This window comes from Quercus suber, unplaced genomic scaffold (genome assembly GCF_002906115.3).
Source record: "Quercus suber isolate HL8 unplaced genomic scaffold, Cork oak 2.0 scaffold_545, whole genome shotgun sequence".
Taxonomy (NCBI): Eukaryota; Viridiplantae; Streptophyta; class Magnoliopsida; order Fagales; family Fagaceae; genus Quercus; species Quercus suber.
In genome coordinates this window covers 232,887-249,042 of record NW_027069993.1, presented here as the reverse complement: position 1 = coordinate 249,042, position 16,156 = coordinate 232,887, and the positions used below count along the sequence as shown (strand labels likewise).

Here is a 16,156-nt window from a genome sequence, read left to right as displayed (position 1 = left end):
TTTGCACTAATCGCGATTCACTTGTTTAGTGGGAATGTTATATTGGATTTGATCTTCACATTAGCATTCTAAAACTAAAGAAGAACAACATCGACGCTAGATATTGCGTTGATGTTTCCTGAATAAGCTATATATATGGTGCATGAGTGTGATATTCTCCGGATCGTTTGAATTAGATTAAGATTGTATAAGTGTATGGTGCAAGCGTGTGTTGCAACTTTGATTATAATTTACTAGTCATTTTGAGATATAGTGCTCATATCTTAGGTGGTGACAATCTGGTATCTAAGTTTAGGTTTTAATCTTTAAGGAGTATTCTCAAGCTAGCTCTTTAATTTTGTTAAGGCTGGTTCTAAATATCCCAAGGTTTGCCAAGGTCTTTATTTTATTTTTATAGGTGCTTTGCCAAAGTCTTAGCTATTTTCTTTTCTCCAAGAAAAAAAAAAATTGTAGCTAAGACTTCGACTTGAATCAATTCTGTATTATCTCTAATCATTCTTTGACATTCTGCCTAAAAATCGGTGCTCGATAGACTACAAATATATGTTTCCAAGTCGTTCACGTCAGAACAAAGCTTATATAGAGTTTATCAGTAAGTGCTACTTAGACATAATCTAGCGCAACACTGCAATCTCTACCGACCATTTTCGAATTTTCATTACTTATTTGAAAAATGCACGGCATCGTATATAACTTTCTTGTACTCACATTACATGTCTTGTCAATTAAACCATATTTGGTGTTTTGATTTGATTTTCTTTTTATATGTACTAGGTCATGTAGGAAAAATTATGTGGATGGTGTGCTATTGATCTTTGTGTGGTGGCAAATTGGCAATGCGTCACGCTAAGATAATAGTTGATATTATACTGTTTTTTTTTTTTTTTTCGTACATTTTCACACCCTTGATTATTATTAGAGAAAACTGCGAATTAAGTAATAAAGTCTCTAAAAGGGATTAAAGATATATATATATATATATAGTTTTCCTTCAAAAAATGAAATTTAGACATGTAATCTAGGACTAAAAATGTGTATGACCAAAAGAAAAGAAAAGAAGAAACAGCTACAAAATGTGGACAACTGAAAGTTCAAAGTTGCATTAAAATCCAATCATAGTCTGATTGTGTGGTCCTTATTGTGGATTGGGAACTCCCAAAAATAGAAAGGAGTAAAGGACCGTAATATTCCCATTTTTTCATTTTTTGTCTCAAAACTCTCTTGAATATGGATAAACGTCTTTTGAATTTGCTTTCTACCCCAATCAAGATAATGCAGTCTCAGAGTTCCTACTAAATGAGAACAAATTTGGTTCTCATAGGCAAACTAGTTAACAATAGCGTGTTATCATGGCCATAAGATTTTTCAACGTCCCATTTCTCTATATATATAAGTCCTTAGCCCTTCCCAATTCTTGTGCAACAATTGTGTACTTTCCTTCACCATCATATAGACATATACTCACACACACAAAGTTCCTTAGTAAAAATGTTCATAACACAACTTCACCAATCACATTCCTCTCAAAATCCATTCCTATTGCACTTGCACAAGACATTCATTGAGGGCAATAGCAATGGGAAAGGGAATGGGAATGCTTCACGTATAATCTCAGTGCACCACTCATTTCACAAAAAGGCCAAATATGTTGGAGTTCGCTCCATGGCTAGTAACATAAAAGCTGTAGCAAGCACTGCTAGTAAAGAGGTCAGTTCTGTGAAAGCCATTGTTATTGTGAAACCTACTATTGGTGGGTTACTTTCAAACCTTGGGATAGACCGAGGGCTAGATGATATAAAAGATTTGCTTGGTGAAACACTCATCTTGGAGCTTGTTAGTACAGAGCTTGATCCTAGTAAGTGCTGATTCAACGATCTTATAGAAAGAATTTGCCGTTATTCTTGCATAGTTCTCTCTCTCTCTCTTTTTTTGGAAAAATATTATCTCATGAGATTGTTTATGGAACATCTATATTTAAAATTAAAAGGTATTTGGAGCCCATGGCTCCTTCAAATATAAGACAAGTGCTACATGAAAGATGAAACCATCTTATGAGATATTTTTTCTTTTGATGAAGACCATAACTTTAATTCAAATGATATTTCTTTTTTCAATAAGAATAAGTAGAAGGTAAGGTGATTGGGAGTTCAAATTTTATTGAATGAGTCATGAGTGTGTCTTACTAAATCTTTTTGTCCCCCCCACCCCCACAAAAAAAAAAAAAAAAAAAAAAAAAAAAAACCTTCCCACATATAACAATCATATTCAAATATATAGTCCAAAAAGGCTTCATCTTTAATTGGTCAAAAACACGAAAAAGGACACTAAAAGTGGCTAGTCCCTACTTAATTCACAAACGTAGGTATTATTTAACCTCAAAAGAACTATTAAAATAAAAACTTGAGGCAATTTTCGACATAAACACAAAGTATACTTAGAGTTTGTTTGAGATCAGATGAAAAGTTCAACTCATTTGATTTTTTAGCTTTTTTTCTTGGTACTAGTCATGAGTCTTATTGCACTTTTTAATATTATTTATAGGTCTCATTGTACTATTCAGCTAGCTTTTTTTTTTTTTTTTCTACACTTTTAGCAAAAAAGTTTTCAATTTTAATTAAAATATGTTGTTCCCAAACAGACTTTTAGTGCAACTTCTGTTGACGTTAAACCACTTATATATATATATATATATATATATTTTTTTTTTTTTTAATAAACATTTTGAAACTCTTATAGTCATACCATGATTAAAGTTACACATTTTATTTATTCTTGACATGCACACCAAATTGTATGTAAATAGAATGTTATTTATTATATATAATAATATGTAAATTGATATTTATGTATAATTTTAAAAATAAAACAACTTGAAAATTAAAATTTTTATATATAGTATAAGTATTGATCATTGATCAACAACTTGAAAATTAGACATTAGATATTTTGCAAACGTGGCTTATGAAGAGTATAAGAAGATAAGTTAATTAATCCAACAATGAATTTATAAAAGCTTAATATAAAATTATTAAAGGATCGTGTAATATTAGAAAGACATGTTGTAACTTAAACCAAACACACACTCATATTGTGATATTTATGTAACTCATTCTTTGCATAATGATATAATATGGATTTAGTGATATTTCCGTAAATTATATGTAATATATTTGACTGTTTTGAAGATACTGGATTAGAGAAGGATACAATTAGAGGATATGCACACAGGACTAGCCAAGAGGAGGCAGAGGTGAAATATGAGACCAGTTTTGAAGTTCCGATAGATTTCGGGCCAATTGGGGCTGTTTTTGTAGAGAATGAGCACCACAAGGAGATGTATCTTCAGGATATTATCCTCAATGGCTTCCCTAATGGTCCCGTTCGCGTGAACTGTAATTCATGGGTTCATTCAAAATATGACAATCCTCAAAAAAGGGTCTTCTTTGCAAACAAGGTCCACCTCTCTCTCTCTCTCTCTCTCATAAGCATATTTTATACGTACATGTATACAAACATATAAATAGGATATAAACTCGAACTAAGCATCATATTTACAATTTTATTCACAAATATACTATTATATTTGAATTTGCTTCATTTAATAATTGAGTTTAAATTTTAGCTTGACATTGGTTTGTTGATTAAATAAATGAGAATAAATAATTTTATTTTTATTACATTGAATACGAATGGGTTATAAATAGGCCTTTATATATATTATTTGTTTGCTAAATTTAATATTTAATAATAATGGTAATTATTAATAGGAATTTTTATGGTTGTATTAGTATATCGACTTAACTATTTTTATTATTTAAAGAAATTTTGACATGACTATTCTAGTAAATGTTTTAAATATAAAATAATTGTTTTGATATATATAATAGAATTTAAAATTTCTTATATATATATATATATATTGTTTTTTTAAATTATAAGTAACCCTACAGCATGTAACCCTATAACAAAGTTTGTGGATTATCAATTTCCCATATACTAGATTCTTAAAAAAATTTTAAAAAAATTTAAAAAAAATAAAAGAAGGGAGAGAGAAGAATCCATACACTATGTAAGTGCAAGTGATCCTTTCATTTCAAACAATTTTTTTTTTTAATAAAAAAGGTGATCCTTTTAATTCACAGAATTTTATTTTTTAAAAAAAGTGGTCTATTTATTTTCTTTGCCGTCATTAATATTGAATGGTCCATTTCCTAATATGCCTTCATGATTGGACTATTTTCTGAATTCAGTCTTTAAAATTAACCAAGTCATAGAATAGTAAAAAGCCAATTAAACAACCACAATTTTTTTTTTCCTTAAATTTTGCATTCCATATCTTTCTTATTTGTGTAATAAAGAAAAACGTCACAGCCAAATGTGTGTGTCTTTTCCTGGGATATGTGACTTATTATAAGGATAGAGTACAAAATTTAAGATTTCCCATATCTCTTTTCCTGCTAATAGTCACAAATTTATGATCCGACTTTTCAGCGTATCATCTTCAAAAATATCCACGCACTTGAAACACCATGATTGAATATCATGCATAGGGTCAACCAAAGAAAAAAAGATGAATGCCAAGCATAGTTCTAATTATAACCATTTGCATTATTCTAGCGAGATTTGGTCCAACATAGACTTTGATCCAAGGCTTGTAGGGGAAAAGTAAAATAAAATTTCCTGAATGTCAATGGTAACTTAACATATATGTGCGCATTTGTATAAATTATTGGAAAACGGTGTTCTAAGTTTAAAATATTTTCCTCACTAATATTCATCACCAAAATATATTTTGTTGTAGTGAATGAGCGCTTGTAAAAAAAAAACCTATGAAAAGTTGTGGTTGCAAAATAGAATTTTGAATTCTAAAAATTCTATTTTAGTCTCCCAAAATGCCTAACTACACAACCCTATATTGTGTTCTTATATTAAGACTTTCCTATTGATTTTTCTTTTGGATTGTGGCATCGTATATGTTTGGCTGTGGATTCGTGGAGTAGTCATACTTGCCATCACAAACACCAAGAGGACTGAGGAATCTAAGAGAAGAAGAGCTTGGAATTTTACAAGGTAATGGCCAAGGAGAGCGCAAGAGTTTTGAGAGGGTGTATGATTATGATACGTACAATGATCTTGGAGATCCTGATACCAGTGTAGATCTTAAAAGACCAGTACTTGGTAGCAAAGAGCACCCTTATCCTAGACGTTGTAGGACTGGACGCCCTCGGTGTGACACAGGTACCAAATTACTATATTTACATTCAATTTTTACTTCTTTAATTTGTAGGATTAATGGCCATTGAATAAGAGCTAGGGAAAACAGAAACCCTAAAAGCAAAATAGACAGAAGTGTTGGAAATATGACACTTGGATATTGTGAATGTCACCTCCAATCAATGAAAAAATGATCAAGATCATTATCTTCTATGTTTCTTTTCGATCAATGACTTCTCAAAGTATGCATGTGACATATGGTAGGTAACCTGTCATGTAGTATGTTCCTCTCTGCCTCTGGCAACATATTTCTAAAAAGATTCATAAAAACAAAAATAATGAGGGCCAGCCTTCTTTGTTGCCTTGGTGGCCCCAAGTTTGAAAAACATTATAAATATATAATGAGTTTGATTAAGAGCACACATTAACTATCTATTTTAAGAAAAAATTTATGTGGAATTGAAAAAACTGTTCAAAATAGTTAATTACCTTTTTGTTTTTCTATAAAAAATTTCCAAAAATGGTTTACATATGTATGTCTTAAAGATACATATTAGTAAATCCCATTTATAATAATCAAATATCAGTAGGATTTTGGATTTTCTTATATCCAAGGGTTTCAAAACATTATAAATTTAAAAAAAAATGGAATGAAATAAAATATTGTTACCTTATAAATTTAACCATTTTCCAATTAACTTATCGAAATAATTGACTGGGTGCTAGACAATTACTTTTATATAGAGTCAACACTCACAATAAACTATTTACTTCAACAAGTTGTGCTAAAATTTATGTAATAGACTAACTCTTTATTTTCTGATGTTTATAGGGTTTTTTCATTTTTTTTTTTTTTTTTAGGGTTCAAGAAACAAAAATTAAATATAATAAAACAAAATAAATTAGCATAAAAGTGTAAATATAGCCCTTTCATTCATATATTTGATCCTAACCTATGAACAATTGTGTTATACATACAAAGATCCATTGTCTGAGAAAAGGGGGAGCAAAATTTACATTCCTAGAGATGAAGCCTTCTCAGAAGCAAAGCAAGTAGCATTCTCAACGAAGACTGTACGCTCAGCATTGCATATGGTAATACCAACCCTAGAGGCTGCAATCATTGACGAAGACCTCAGATTCCCCAACTTTGCGGCTGTGGATTCACTTTTCAACGAAGGAATTAAGTTGCCTAGTCTCAAAAACGATAACAAAGGGTTTCTCAAAACCCTTTTGCCCCGACTAGTCAAGGCTATAACTAACACAGCAAACGATGTGTTACACTTTGAGGCCCCAGAAACAGTGGATAGTGAGAAAACAAACTCATATGCTATCTTTGGCATTGCAATTTATATTTCTATTACACTTTCTCTAATTAATTAAATGGTTTTTGAGCATGTAGGAGACAAATTCTTTTGGTTTAAGGATGAGGAATTTGCGAGGCAGACTCTTGCTGGTGTCAACCCACATAGCATAAAGTTGGTCACGGTATGATAAATTGACATTAACAAAGCATTGAGCATAAGTGTCCATACTCCTATGATATGGTGTGCACATATAAACTTTTTTTTTTAAAACAATATATACAATCAAAACAAAAGATCGAAGTGTCCCATTATAGTGTTAAAATGATATTTTGTGATCAATACATAATAAAATGGTGTTAGTGATGTGTTCATATAAAATTGATGTTTACTCTAACGATAACTTGTTACCTTACCAAATTGGATATGAGAAAAATTGTGTCTTTAACATTGCTTGTAAAGGAAAAAAAAAAATCAAAGTCAATTGCCCCTAAATGAAAATATATATATATATATATATATGTATTATATATATATATATATATAATATCAAAGTCAATTGCCCCTAAATGAAAATATATATATATATATATATATGTATTATATATATATATATATATAATCATGAAAGCACATATATTTGCATAAAATTTTAAATAACAATTGAGATTAGGAAAAAAAAAGAAAAAACTATTATTATAATGAAGTATTTTTTATGCTAGGATGATGATCAAACATATGTAAAGCAACACATGAATATCATGCAGGAATGGCCATTGAAGAGTAAACTTGATCCTAAGATCTATGGACCTCAAGATTCAGCAATCACTACAGAATTAGTTGAACGAGAAATGAGAGGCTTAATGACCGTCAAGGAGGTAGCATATATAACTGATACACACTATGACCATTTATATATTGATTTCTTTCTCACATAAATTTGCATACATGCTAGGCCATAAGTCAGAAGAAGTTGTTCATTATAGATTACCATGATCTATTTTTACCATATGTGAGTAAAGTAAGACAAATTGAAGGCACAACTCTGTATGGGTCACGGACATTACTCTTCCTAACCCCAGATGGCACATTATGGCCCCTAGCCATTGAGTTGACTCGGCCACCAATGGATGGGAAGCCACAATGGAAGCAAGTTTTCACACCTTGTTGGGATTCTACAAGTGTTTGGCTTTGGAGACTTGCCAAAGCTCATGTGCTTGCTCATGAGTCTAGTTATCACCAACTAGTTAGTCACTGGTATGTTCCACTTCTAAATTCTGTTTACCATTTGTTATAGACACTATTTTTTTACTTTTTCATCATTGTTTTTGTTATTATTATTTTTTTGATACAAGATAGAAATTTTACTCTAACCTAATTTAAGTGTATACGTGTGTGAAGCTCCCTTCTAGAAACTTGAACTCTAGTCTTTTTGCCCTCCCACTCACACCCCATAAGCACTTATTATTGTGGAGTGATCACCGCACCAAGAAAGTGTGGTGGTTCATTATTGTTAATATCATCTATCATGATTTGAGCAACATTACATTCACTTGAATTCACTATTAAACAATTTTTATTACGCATCAATCACAAAAAACCATTTCAACATCTAATCTAATCTTCAAATAGAAAGAATCTTTTTCCCTAAATTTAGGACTTTGGCGTCTTCATTCTTCGTATTATCATACCATCTATACTGAAAGGACTAGAAATTCTTTTGCAGGCTAAGAACTCATTGTGCTACAGAACCTTATATCATAGCCACGAATAGGCAACTCAGTGAGATGCACCCAATCTATAGATTGTTGCACCCACATTTCCGATACACTATGGATATCAATGCTCTTGCTCGAGAAATACTTATCAATGGAGGAGGCATCTTTGAGAAGTCATTCACCCCTGGAAAATACTCCATGGAGCTTAGCTCCTTCGCCTATGACCAAGAGTGGCAGTTCAACCTACAGGCACTACCAGCTGACTTAATTAGCAGGTACTTTGATAACTAACCTTTAATAAACAAGCAACAATTTAAGTCATTATTGCTTATGATGTTGTCCATCTAAGGTTTATTGTACAATTCCTAAGTTCTAACACTACCAAACTGTCAACACATAATAATTCTTCTCTTTGATTGTTTAGCACTAGTATGACTTAATCATTTTCAACTCATTTGACTAAATTAAACGCAAATTTTATAATTTCACTTTTTTCCAAATATAATTATACTTTATTGTTTTTTTTATTTGGTAATACGTACATACTCCCTCCTCTTCTCACATTAGGAGCGGGTCCTATGATGGGACCTATATGTAGAGCCCACTTCTCATGTGCAAAGAGTGAGCATTGCTTCCGAATTAACTAATAATTTTCCTTTTTTCATTGCTTGAATGCAGGGGAATGGCTATTGAGGATCCAACAGCTCCATATGGCCTACAGCTCACAATTGAGGACTACCCTTATGCCAATGATGGCCTCCTCCTTTGGGACTCCATGAAAGAGTGGGTGAGTGACTATGTCAATCACTATTACCCTAACCCAAGTCTCATAGAATCAGATCAAGAGCTCCAAGCATGGTGGACAGAGATTAGAATAGTAGGCCACGGTGACAAAAAGGATGAACCATGGTGGCCAATCCTCAAAACCCCAAAAGACCTCATAGAGATCATCACAACAATAGTATGGGTGACATCAGGACACCATGCAGCCGTGAACTTTGGACAATATACTTACACAGGCTATTTCCCTAACAGACCTACTATTTCTAGAACCAACATGCCCACTGAAGACCCTTCAAAAGAGGCTTGGAAAACCTTCTTGAAAAAACCTGAAGGTGCACTTTTACAATGCTTCCCTTCACAGATGCAAGCAACAAGAATGATGGCTGTTATGGACATACTATCAAGTCATTCACCTGAAGAGGAGTATATAGGGGAGAAAATAGAGCCAACATGGGCTGAGAACCCGGTTATAAAGGTGGCTTTTGAACGGTTTAGTGGGAGGTTGATGGAGCTTGAGGGGACTATTGATGAGAGGAATGCAAACAAGGATTTGAAGAACAGAAATGGAGCTGGGGTTGTGCCATATGAGCTCTTGAAGCCATTCTCACCTCCTGGAGTGACTGGAAAGGGAGTTCCATATAGCATTTCCATTTGAAGTTGAAATATTGTATTGTCATAGATTACCTCAAATTCCAACACATTTCAGACTGAAAATTATAAGAATAAGAGGGCCAAATAATTTTTTTTGTAACTACAATAATTTCACATATGTTGGTGACAAACTAGAGCTTTACATCATAGATACATTGGTACTGTCAGAGAATTAAAGGCTTTGCTCCTAGTAAGAGGCTTCTTTTAGCACGATGTTTTTTTTTTTTTCATACAAGAAGTCTAGTGAGTCATAACTTATTCACAACAAATTTTACCAGTGTTGATATAACAACTTATTAATACTGGATAATAAAGTGTTGTCGATGATAAGCTTATATAAGAATAAAATTTCCAACTTAACAAATGTGAGATTTGTTGTAAAAAACATTGTATATGTAATTAATTATACAAAAACATATTTTTGAATCCTATATTTTAAGGCTCTTTCTATTTTGATCCTAGAGTTTTTGAGCTTATTATCACTTTCTTCCTTACCGTCATCTAGTAATGAAAAAAATTTACATGATTGATAGATTGCATAGTTGACACAAATAAAGATGATATGACAAATAAAATGATAATTGTAGGGATATTAGGCCCAGTAGAATGTATTGCGCCAGAAGCCTAGTCCGAGGAAACCTCATAAGTCTGAGGATGGATAAACATGTGATGGAGGTCAATACTAATAAATAAAGGAAGGTATTTATGCGTTATGTTCCAAGGAAATGATCCAAGGATGAATGCTTCCTTGCCTGGGCAAAGCCAAGTTCAGAAGAAGTAGTCTGACATCAAGAGCAACATTCCAGACGATTCCATTAAAGAGGATAAGTATCAAGAAGGAACAAGACAAAGAGAGACCCTAAAATATCTAAAGGAAAAGTTGCTACCACCACGTTAAATGCTCTGCAGCTAACTCTTTGGCTGCATTAATGAGGAAGTGATATATGAATAGTAACTTCCAGCCGTTACAGCTATTACCTAAAGATTTCAGGAATGTGTTAATGGGACAAGGATCCACACCAACAACTTGATCTACACGTGAAGGGTAGAGATGGAAGGTGAAGATAGTATAAAATAGAAGAGTTACCCAAAGAGAAAGGGGTCGAGAAACTAAGAGAAAAAACACTATAGCAATCAAGAATTGAACCTGTAATCTGACTTGAGAAAGATATATATAAACTAATCTCCTCGGACTGTGCTAAGGACAATTTTATTTAGAACAAACTAGTCAATCTTCATTTTCTTATCATTCTGAATTCACTTTATTTATTGTCTGATTCATTAAAGCCCAATTTTCAACCCACTCTTTACAAATTCATTATATTTGGCTTTTTGGGCCTCAGTCCATTTATCCTTTGGGCTAGAGACTCAAATTGCGTCCTTACAATAATAATAATAATAATAAAATGTGTTTTAAAAACATATGCTCTTAGGGCATATCTTACTAAATCAATTTAGGAAAATTTTTATAGAAAAATGAAAAAATTAGTAATTTTTTTGATAACCTTTTAAATTTTTCATAAAATATTTTTAAAAATTGATGATTAATGTATGTTTTACAGACTCATAAATTATTAATTAGCGTTACAAAAAAGTCAAATGTCAGCAAATAAATAAATAAACAAAATCCACATCAGATATAATTGCTCTTAGTGCCTATTTTATTCCATATATAATAGAACATACTGTTTTCTAGAACCCTATGTTTTTATCAACATTTTTTTTTTTGAAAACTATTTTTATTAACATTATTTTTCAAACAAAATAAAATTCAAATAAGGTACACCAAAACCTACACATAATCACATGAACTCTTAATTATTGTTCTAAAAAAATAAAAATAAAATCTTCTATGTACACCGGCACCAGTTGACAGTTGATATGGTGTTCTAGCTCTACACTCTACACTCTACACAATACACATGCTGATCGTGCGGTTGTACCAACCATGTTGGTGGCTTGGTGTCTGGTCTAATCGTGCGAATCAAATCGTTACATTATTATTGTGTTCAAAATTCAAATGGGTGCTCAAAGTGACACCGTTCTTAATTAATTTGACATGTCTTTCTTTAATTTAAAAAGTATAAATTTTACTTTAAAATATTCGAATTGTCAGGGAGTAATTTTTAAAGACAAAACTTAGATATAGAATTTTAAGTATTATTTTTTTAAATTTTTTTTTAAGATTCAGTCATGTGGCTACTTAACTAAAAAATATACTTTCATCGATCCCATTAAGAAGAATCCACATGGCAAAATTTTAAAAATGGAATCTAAGAAACAACACCTAAGTATTGTATTTAAGTCTTACCCAATTTTTAAACACTACAGGAGTACGGAGAATAATATTCATTCTTCTCACATTTATAGTGGGGTCCACTCATTAAATTCATGATGAGGTTCACCATGAATGTGAGAGGAAATATCATCATTTGAACGTTTTTCTGTACTCTGGGAGCACTTAAGAATTTCCCCACCTCAAGAGGCCCACTATGAGAGGGATTAAGGTCTAGATGCTAGTGCACCGTGCAATTAAGTGAAAAAATCAAATGAAAAAGTGAAATTGTAAAAAGTTGAAGGTTAAAAAAAATTTATATAAGGGTTGAGATTAAAAGTTGCTTTTGCAACTTTTAATCTTAACCATTGATTACCTATTGTCGTATGGTGCAATAGATCTCAATCCCTTTGAGAGACAAAGAAAGAGGTAGTATGTGAAAATTTTGTACCTTTTTCAGTAGAGATAGACTTTATAATCCTGTTAGACATATATTAATAATATATTTTAGTAAAAAAATTTATGAAAAATTAAAAAAAATTATTAAAAAAATTAATTACTTTTTCGCTTTCTCATAAAAAAATTTCTTAAAATAGTTTACTATATATGCTATGGGCATACATTAGTAAAACCTTATAAATTTTATAATTTAGTTTGATGGGACAAGAGCAACAATTCCTTGCCGTTTCAGAGACTGATTCCTCACGAGGTAACTTTATTATGGTGAGATTCAATTGCTCATGACTTTCACGTAAATTCATTATTTGTTTTTACCACTTACAATTAGTCAATTATAACAATGGTGGCAAAGGTTGTATAAATGTGTGGGTCCTAAAATTATTCAATACAAATAGTGTCTTCCATTAATCAACTTTTTGTTCCTCAAGAGTGCTTTTCTATTATTCCTATGACTAGCTACATATTCTTGGGCATTACTAATCAGTTGATCAGCTGATTTGATTTCTATAACTTAGCAAAAAGAAACTTTAAATTTCAACCATTAAATAAAAAAAAATAGTAAAAAATTGTTATGAGTGGGAGGGAGGGTTAATTACACAGTGCAATTGCACTGAATCTCAATCCCTTTTGTGAAATTATGAGTCTTCTTTTATGGTTTTGATTAAAAAAAAAATCCCCTTTTGTGGATTCTCTTTTTTTCTTTTTCTTTTTTTCTTTTTTTTCTTTTTTGATGATATATTTTACAACATAACTAATCATTTTTAATTTCTTCTATGTGCCAAACTAATTCAATTCAATATCCAATATATGTGTCAAAATTAATTAAATAAAAAAATATCTTTCCAACTTTGTCAATGTCTATAGTTCAAAATGTTCTTGTAAAAAAAAAAAAAAAAAAAAAAAAAAAAAAAAAAAAAAAAAAGAAGAAGAAGAAGAAGAAGAGAGGTTCACAATACGTAAAAGGAAAGCATAGGTAAAAAAAAAATGAAGAACGAAGAAAATAAAGAAGCTTAGGAAAAAATTGTTCTTAATTAAAAAATGCTAAAAAAATTCTATAGGAAATAATTTATTCTTCATTAAAATTTATGTATAAATAATTAAATTTAACATACTAATTAATTTATATGCTTTTTAAGGACTGGTATTATATTGTATATTTTTATATGTGTGTGTGAGAGAGTATGCATGCACAGCAAATCGAGTTCAACAAGGCTTTAGGCTTCAATGAAAAGTTCTCCAACCTCATATTTCAATGCATCTCCACAGTCCAATACTCTCTTTTACTATGTTAACGTGTAATAGGGATGTAGGCCTTATGCCCACCTTGTTTGCTTGTATAGCACACATACTTGTACTACACACTCTACCTCTTATATAAAGGCACTCATGTATATTTTATTCTTTGTGAAATACAATACTATTCATTCAGTATTTCTAACATGGTATCAGAGCCACTGCTCTATCCTTTTTGGTGTCTCGCAGTCTTGTCTTCTTTGACATTCTTCGTTGCATTAACCTTCTTCGGTCAGTAAGCCCATCTATGCCCTTTTTCTTACTGCTCCACCACCATTAGAGGCACTCCGGGTTGAATCATCACTGCCAGAAGATCTCCCTCCGCTGCTAAGATCACTGCCTTCCTCGAATCCATCAGTTCTGAAGCTTCGATTACGACACCAGAGGTATAATCATATAGATCATTAACCGATCTACTCAACAGCGCCAGAATCACCACCTACTGAGTTCCCACGCGCCACCTAAAGATTCGATGAGTTGTCCAAGCGCTGCACGCGCCAAATAGGTTTTGCCACATGCCTATCACGCCGGTAAGTACCTGCTGACTTCATTTGTGACGTCATCACTGCCAAGTCACCTGCCATGTAAGTCCTAATTGACGTCATCTTCCACGTCAGCGCTTACGTCATCTACTTACGCCAACCCTAGTTGTTTGCTAATGTCATTGCCTACGTCATTGTTGACTTCAGCCACTGTTGACCGTTAACAGTTTGACCGTTGACCGTTGACTTTTTGTAGTCCAGGTGCTCCCTACCTAGCTTTTTGCATAGATTTCATTTTTTAAGTCCATTTTTACATATTTTGCTTCTAAATGAAGAATAAGGACAGGTCTTCTTTTTTTTGCAACAATCGTCGCCGACAATCCAACAAACGTTTTTGCAATTTTTGCAAACGTTCTGGCCATAATATTAAGACTTGCTATCAACGCAACAAATCATTTGTTTTCATCTCTGCTGCTACTGTTGCTAACACTGAGAGTAGCCAACCAATGGCTCTCGTCTTCGTAAAGTCCAAGTCTTCTAGATCCACTATCACCATTTTCACAGTTGACCTTCAAAACATAATCACTAATACCAATCGTATGGTTGGTAATGCATCTTATTCCTCTTCTCAACTTGAACTTGCACCACACCCTCTTAATATTCGCACAGCTAATGGTTCTGTAAAGTTGTGTTTTACAACTATGTTTTATATTGGCTTTATTCCATGACAAAAAGTGTTGTAATTGCTTTAATTTATTTCCTTGTATTTTGTGGGATTTTATTGTATTGGGTTTAGTATCAAGTTGGTGAAGACTTAAGCTTAAATGAAGAATCAATGGATCTCACGAGTGTCTCGCTGGAAGCTAACCCGCAAAAGAATCATGTGAGAAGCACATAACTGGAAACTGAAGAGTCGTGCCAGGCTGTCGTTTTCGCGAGTGTCTCGCGGGTAAGGCCTTCTCGCGAGATAGTTGCAAAATATTCTGCCTAGATGATTTTTAAGTGTGACTTTCTTACCTTTTACCCATACTATATATACCCTTATTACCCATAAATGTATGTGAGACCATTCAGAGAGAAAAACCCTAAATAGGTTTTCTACAACACACACACTTATCTTTTTGAGAGAGAGTTACTCATCGTTAATGAGAAATTATTGTAGCCTCTTCTCCATCCCTCTCCCATTGTCATACATTGAGAGAAGATTTGTATCCAAACACAACGCACATCTATTCAGAGTGTAGAGAGTGTTTTGGAGCTTGAGAAACTTTGTGGATTTTCCAAAAGAAGCCAGTAAGGCTTGGTGGATGCAATCGGGCGTATTGCGGGATCTGGAAAGTTAGACAAGACACAGGTCCGAGAAGCCTTATTGGAGTAGGAGTTTAGAGAGCTTAGGTACATCAGGTATATTAGGCTTTGAGGGTCTCTTGCTAACTCATGTATCATAACTAATTGTCTTGTGGATCGATTATCGCTTGGAGGGCGGCGGAGAGGTTTTTTGTCGAGATTTTCGGTTTCCTCTTTGATAACGCATCGGCGTGTTATCTTGTGTTTGCATTCTCCCTTCCCTTACTCTCGTGCTTTACTTTTATTGTTGGTTGTTCATGTTTATGCACTAGAGTAGTATCAGTTGTTTGCGCTTCATTTACTTTTGTTTCTGCACTTAGATAAGTTAGAGTAAAATCAACCAAGCCGTAATCTTTTAATTAGGGGTCTAAACAGCTCTTGTGTTTTCAACACATTTTGAGCTTTCAGGTTCCACAATGTTTGGTCATAATATAGGTTCTATCTTGACTTCCCACCTCTCGATTCCTGGTCTCTATAATGTTCCTAACTTTTATTACAATTTATTTTTTATGGGACAATTAGCTGAGTTGGGTTTTATCGCATTATCTTTAATTATTCTAGGTATATTGTGCAGGATCCAAGAACAAGACAGGAGCTTGAGACCAGTCCCAAAGTTAGGTGTATGTTTCC

At 32.7% G+C, this 16,156-nt stretch overlaps 1 protein-coding gene across 2 annotated transcripts; it reads left to right on the top strand.

Moving 5' to 3' along the window:
* Positions 1 to 1,422: 1,422 nt before the first annotated feature.
* Positions 1,423 to 9,823, top strand: LOC111990528 (linoleate 13S-lipoxygenase 2-1, chloroplastic). 2 transcript variants are annotated; one of them, XM_024022314.2, is made up of 9 exons: positions 1,423 to 1,855; positions 3,186 to 3,454; positions 5,001 to 5,238; positions 6,197 to 6,523; positions 6,617 to 6,702; positions 7,286 to 7,396; positions 7,474 to 7,775; positions 8,245 to 8,511; positions 8,915 to 9,823. In XM_024022314.2, the coding sequence occupies exons 1-9, from the start codon at positions 1,489 to 1,491 to the stop codon at positions 9,672 to 9,674; spliced, it is 2,727 nt and encodes a 908-aa protein (XP_023878082.2). In that variant the 5' UTR covers positions 1,423 to 1,488; the 3' UTR covers positions 9,675 to 9,823. The 2 variants fall into 2 exon arrangements, with proteins under 2 accessions (XP_023878082.2, XP_023878081.2); XM_024022313.2 differs by having other exon boundaries at positions 7,241 to 7,396.
* Positions 9,824 to 16,156: the final 6,333 nt, after the last annotated feature.